At 36.8% G+C, this 5,984-nt stretch overlaps 2 protein-coding genes and 1 long non-coding RNA gene across 4 annotated transcripts in view; 2 read left to right on the plus strand and 1 right to left on the minus strand.

The window, feature by feature from the left end:
- Positions 1-6: 6 nt before the first annotated feature.
- The window catches only part of LOC109584347 (uncharacterized), a 9,785-nt gene continuing 3,807 nt past the window's right edge, over positions 7-5,984 (plus strand). Inside the window, exons 1-3 of one of the 2 annotated variants that reach the window (XM_020000056.1) lie at positions 7-243; positions 431-579; positions 643-769. In XM_020000056.1, the coding sequence (XP_019855615.1) occupies positions 451-579; positions 643-769 (256 nt within the window). In that variant the 5' untranslated portion in view covers positions 7-243; positions 431-450. Of the gene's footprint in view, positions 244-268; positions 580-642; positions 770-821; positions 1,035-5,984 lie in introns of those variants that run through there. The other variant, XM_020000061.1, reaches the window with a different exon arrangement.
- LOC105314137 (ankyrin-1-like) lies at positions 1,476-3,933 on the minus strand. Its single transcript, XM_011408120.2, has one exon. It carries the CDS (start codon positions 3,855-3,857, stop codon positions 1,599-1,601), a length of 2,259 nt encoding a protein of 752 aa, XP_011406422.1. The 5' UTR covers positions 3,858-3,933; the 3' UTR covers positions 1,476-1,598.
- LOC109584370 (uncharacterized) lies at positions 5,566-5,878 on the plus strand. Its single transcript, XR_002185970.1, has 2 exons — positions 5,566-5,694; positions 5,747-5,878. It is a non-coding gene; the product is annotated as an uncharacterized LOC109584370 (long non-coding RNA).

Here is a 5,984-nt window from a genome sequence, read left to right on the forward strand (position 1 = left end):
TATGTTGTATATTTTATTTTGATAGATATGGTCCTTAAAGAGGGAGGGACTTGTTAACATCAACTACCATAGTATTGTGGGGTTTTGAGAAGGTTACAGAGAAGAACAGAAAATACATTATACATTATTAATACAGAGAAGGTTTTGAGAGTGTCTCATTTCAACCAACCATGCCCACTATAATTAGTAATTGGATTTTGTATTTTTAGCTTCTTCCAGACTGTCAGTGACATAAGATACCATGTATGTGTAATTTCACAATTCACATGCATGTATGTATAAACTATGATGTACGCAGACATGTTATTGTGTAATGTACATTCACAGTTCAAACATATTTAATTCACATTTCATTTACATATATAGGTCTATTGCATTTGTTAACCTTTTTAGTTAATTTGCATATACCTCTCCCCCCCTCTCTCTTTAGCTCCTCTACCACCAGTACCAATGAATCGTACTTCTTCTCCTTCTTCACTTTTGCCTTCTTCTCATCATCACATTTCACCAACTTCTTCATCAACTGCCTTCTCTGTAGCAACAATGAGGAACACTGACTTAACCAATAAACCAAAGAAAGTATGGACACACCTAAACATACTCCTCATATATTATCTCTCCTCTCTATCTCTCTTCCTCTAGGAGAGGTTTTCAGATGATACTAGTATTCCAAGTAGCAGCAAGAGCAGTAGTGTGTCACCAAGGAAAGCTCCAAGGTCTAATATCGCTGAGTCGGCTAATAATAAATACTCATTCTCTGGGAACTATGGTACACATTATTATTATTTATTTATTTATTTATTTTCGCTTTTTATTTTTAGGTTTTGGTGTTCGTGTTGGTAAGCCCAAAGGACCCCGCCCTCCTCCCCAGCAGTGGACTGCAGTGAATGGTATTATACACTAGTGATGGCTACCTACAGGTCCTTTATATGACATTGGATTATTTTACTTCATTCTCTTTATATCTCCTCCTCTTCCTCTTTATTTGTATTGTGTGACTTGTTAGAAAATCAGTTTTTTTAGTAAAATAATAATTTATTGGCTAGTCTGTATCAAAAGCAAAAGTATAATGTCAACTAATATATTTTGAAAGAAGACCCATCAAATCGATACTAAAAGTTCAAGAATGATTTAAGTTAACAATAACTAAAGCATTTTAGTTTTTCTACATGTATAAGCACACCCCCTCCTTGAACAAAGAAAAATCTTTTTAAAGCCCAACATACACTAGGCAATTTTGTTGCTGGCAACTTGTGGTCAGACCTTTGATGTAGTCAAGCAACACTGGGCAACATGTTGCAGGAAGTAGAGCCTAACTCTCACTTTTGGCAGCAAGTTGTCTCAACACATCAAAAGTACTAGAACAAAGTTCTTGGTGCATGATCCAGATCTTGGTTATGAACCTGATCTCAAGCTCTATGCAATAGGACTCATGCTAATTAATTAAAATGATTTTCTGAAAAAAAACTATGAAGTCTAAAAGTAAATCATTATCTATTGCATGACTCATAACTAGAGTAAAAAAAAAGAAAACTGCTAAAACTAACTTACTATATTAAAACAAACTATAAGAACTAAATTTAAGTTAAAGTTAAAGTTCAATTATTTTCCTTTTTCATGTGGTTTTGGAGTAGAATTTCCATATCCCTTTGTCTATGTTCCGGTGTTACACTTAGAAGTGTTTCACCACGCCTATTTTTTTCAGTTTTGGCTCCATGTCTTAGTAAAAGACTGACGACACCTAATTCACCTATTGCTGCAGCTGCAAATATTGGTGTGGTACCATCTTTATTCTCAATGTCAATTTCAGCTTCTTTTGATAGTAACAGCTCAACTGCTTTGATATTACCTGTTACAGCAGCTATAAGCAATGGGGTTTCACATTTATCATTTTTCGGAGCGTTAATGTCAATGTCAGGAACTTCAAGAATTAAGCGAATGATGTCTTCATTACTAACAGCACATGCCCAGTGAAGTGGGGGGAAACCAGAGTTTCCATCACTGATTTTAGGATCAGCACCGGCCTTAAGCAAAGTTTTTACAACTTTAGGATTCTTACTTTCAATGGCAGCATGTAATGGTGACTTTCCTTTTTTGTCACAAAGATTTAGGTTTGGTTTTTTCAAGAGAAAACATTGTACCAGCTCTTCATTTCCATTTGCACAGGCATTATGCATTGGTGTCTTGCCATGAGCATCTTGAATGTTAATATCAGCATCTGCACTAAGTAGTATATTTACTAGTCGAATGTCATTATTGCTGCTGGCTACATGTAATGCCGTTATACCATCAGAATTGTCATCACTTTTTGTGTTAACATGCGCTCCTGCTTGAAGTAACATATTTATAATGTTGTAATACTTCTGGTAACAAGCTAACATGAGTGGTGTAACTCCTCTTTGTACTTCGAGGTTAGGATCAGCTCCTACATCTAGCAGCAGCTTAGCCATTGAATCAAACCCATTGTTACAAGCATATGCCAGTGAACTGAAGCCATCTGAATCTTGAAAGTCTACTTTTGCTCCTTCTTGAATTAAAAGTAAAACAATATCTTTGTTTAGATCAAAAGAAGCTATTCTCAGTGGTGTAGCTTTTCTGCCAGGATCATTGTGATCAGGGGGCACACCATTTTTGAGTAAGAACTTAATAGCTTCCGTGCTATTAGTAGGAATAGCAGCATGTATTGCAGAGAAGCTCTCTCCAAAAGTTGGCGTAACAAACTTTCGTACATTAGCACCATACTCTACCAGTAGAGACATAATTTCTGTGTTGTTTTTTCCAGCAGCAAGCATCAATGGAGTGACACTATTATAAACTTTACTTTCATTGTTAGGATCAGCTCCAAGATCTAACAAGAATCGAATTGATTGTAGACTGCCATTAGACTTTACTGCATTTGTCAGACTTGATTCAAATGTGAAAGAATATTTCTCATCTTGTGGAATAGACAGAAAGATATTTCCAAACTGAATACTTAGGACACCAAGGTATGACACTTGTCCACTTCTTAACAGTATGCTAGATGATGATAGAAGGGGAAGTATTTTTGATTGAGGAGCAAATAAGCAAACTAAAACCATGCGGGATCCTTCTTTAACTCTTAATCTGGTCAAAATCAAACTCTCCTTCCCAAAGAGGTACTCCAGTAGCTTCCAAAGATTATTCAAAGTTACCTTCAACCACTCACCTTCTAACCTTAGCACTACAAGACACTGGTTGGGTGATGGATCGACTGCTTCTGTAATAGATACATTTTTAACTGTTTCCTTGAACTCTTTTATTGTTGTAGACTTCAGCCATTTGGTTAACACTTCATCGTACTTTTCCATATCCCTCTTCATCGTATTCTCAACAAACTTTGATGCTATGACCTTTAATATCTTGTAGCTCATGAAGCAGTAGTATGGTTGCATGCATTTAAATAAGTCTCTGATATTTACAGGTGGTGGTTTAAATGTGACTTGGAGATAATCGGTAGTAAAGAAAAAAATATCATCAAAGTCTGCTTTTTGCAAATTCTCCTCCATATTAGAGACTAAGCGAGAAAACTTTGCTGGAAAATATTTCTTTGACAATTTTTCGGTCAATTCCTTTTCTTCTGGTATCGCTTCCAATGTTCCAATAATTTTTTCCCAAGACAGATCTTCTACCTCATTTACCAAGTATTCGAAAAGGTAAACTAACCTACTAGATACACTGGTGCTATTTTCCTTAATCCTACGAAGATCATTAATTGGAACGCCCAGTAAACAACCAAATGCCTCCCACGCTACCAGGCTAATGAGATTATCCAGAAGGTCTTTTGCTGTAATAGAACGTGGTTTTTCATCTTCTTTTCTTAATGTGGAGAGCGACATTATGAATGGAGCTAGAAAGAAACAACTGTGAATTCTGAGCGGCGCTAGCAGCAATAAATAAACAGAAAAAGGTAGGGCTAAGGGCAATGCGGCCGGCTAAGGCGGTCGTTCCCTATGAGTAATCCTAGTCTCGCCCAGGGGCGTAGCTGAGGTAGGGCCTGAGGGGGCCTGGGCCCTACCATCAAAGTGGCCTTATAATTATATTCATAGCCCAAAAGGTTATATTCATTGTTCTTACAATAACAAAAGGGGATGGCTGATAACCACAGCTCTTTTAAAGCTATATACCAATGATAAGTTCACTCTGATTTTGCTCAGCTTGCAGGAAAATGCCTCCATTTTGTTACGTAAAAAGGGTGTGGTCAAAATCGCGGCGCGCTTCGCGCGCCATTTTGTTTCCTTGCCCTACCGTCACCCAAGGTCCAGCTACGCCCCTGGTCTCGCCCCTTAGGCCTGGTTTCCATATAGCCGTACAACAGCCTTACAACACTGTTGCAACAATCATGGAGATAGAAATCAGGTCTATCTCTACAACAGTTGTATGCTAACCACAGAATCCACACAACAGCTGCAACTATATGGAAACCAGGCTTTAGTAGCTTGAATAGATCTAGTTATTATAATTCTAACATTCATTTTAATTTAGTCTGTTTGGGAGCAGATATTGCATCAGTTATATATAATACTCTAAAATCATCTATCGTGCGCACAGTAGATAAATACATTTGGGTCATTTCATATGTTACATATCTACTTGTATCAGTCTTTCTTCACTGTCTATTATTGTCTAAACAAAAAGTGCATTATTAGATGTGTATAATAATAAATGGGTATTAGATATTGTCTTTAAAAGACATTTTACATTTGGGCTTGCAGTCTTAAAGACTTAATGAAACATAATAAGTCAAAAACTCATTTTATATCAAAGCACCGTAACAGGCACTGCCATTTAGCATTGTGCTCAGGGTGAAGGTGTAGTCAACATAGGTGTTATCAATGTAGCTGATCATCATAGTGTAATAAACTTCAATCTTCATGTCATCTACAGCTACCGGTATCTACTTTCAAAGCAAAATCTCATGTATGTACTTGTCTATCATATATACATGTGCAATGTCTGGTTGGGAGGTAGTTGTAAACCAGTCTAATGGTTGTAGTGCCAATTGTTGCTTCACACTTAGTATAATAAAAAAGCATAATAATAATAGATCTAATAGTATAATGGTAAAACATCGTTAAATTAAATTAACACTATGATTATGCATCATATTTCTTTGACAGTTTGTTGGCCAAGCCCTTCTCTTCCGGTATCTTCTGCAATGCTTCGATAATTTTCTTCCAAGACAGATCTTTGATGTCGTCTAACTCCAACAAGTATTCACAAAGGTGCAGTACCCTTTTAGTCAATTCGGCATCATTTGCTTTGATCCTACGAAGGATATTAGCTGGAACTCCAAGTAAACCACCAAATGTTTCCCATTCTACCAGATCAGCGAGATCACTTAGAAGATCTTTTAACTCGATAGGATGAGGATCTTTAGTTTGTATGATGGAGGCTGACATGATGATTCAAGATTCCAGGTCTCAAATGGGTGGGGCTCATAATGGGCGAGGCTCTTAAAAGGTGTGGCTTGTCCATAGATAATAGCAAGAGTAGATAATACTTAGAAGATAATACTTCTAAGTATTATCTACTCTTGATAATAGAGTAAATGAAAGGGATTGGAAACTTCCGTTCGCGGCTGGAAATGCTAGTTACCTATACCGTATTAATTTTAAGCCAATTTGCTCTAATTAATCGTATGTAAAATTGAAAATGGCTGGAGAAATGAAGCAGGTAGGCATACATTTCATTAGTTTTTGGTTGCATATTGTCTTATTTTGTACAGATAACCCTTCAATAATGTAGAGGGACACTCTTTCTACTTGCCCAAGTAGTCTGCTGTGGCAATCATGATGTTTGCAGTTGGAATTCATTGTTAATCAGCACTGTCGATCATTATTAGGCCACTCCAATTTGATTCCTTGTTTCCCATTACCCGCCCGCATGGGGCCGCATCGCTATTCATTATTGCGGTTTTTCATTGATTATACAAGCAATTTATACAGCTGATAATGAATAAATTT

The sequence above is a fragment of the Amphimedon queenslandica genome, unplaced genomic scaffold, assembly GCF_000090795.2.
Source record: "Amphimedon queenslandica unplaced genomic scaffold, v1.1 AMPQUscaffold_13516, whole genome shotgun sequence".
In the NCBI taxonomy this organism is placed as follows: Eukaryota; Metazoa; Porifera; class Demospongiae; order Haplosclerida; family Niphatidae; genus Amphimedon; species Amphimedon queenslandica.

Excerpts from the sequence above, each read along its gene's own strand:
- LOC105314137 (XM_011408120.2), bottom strand. The coding sequence starts at position 3,857 with ATGTCGCTCTCCACATTAAGAAAAGAAGATGAAAAACCACGTTCTATT.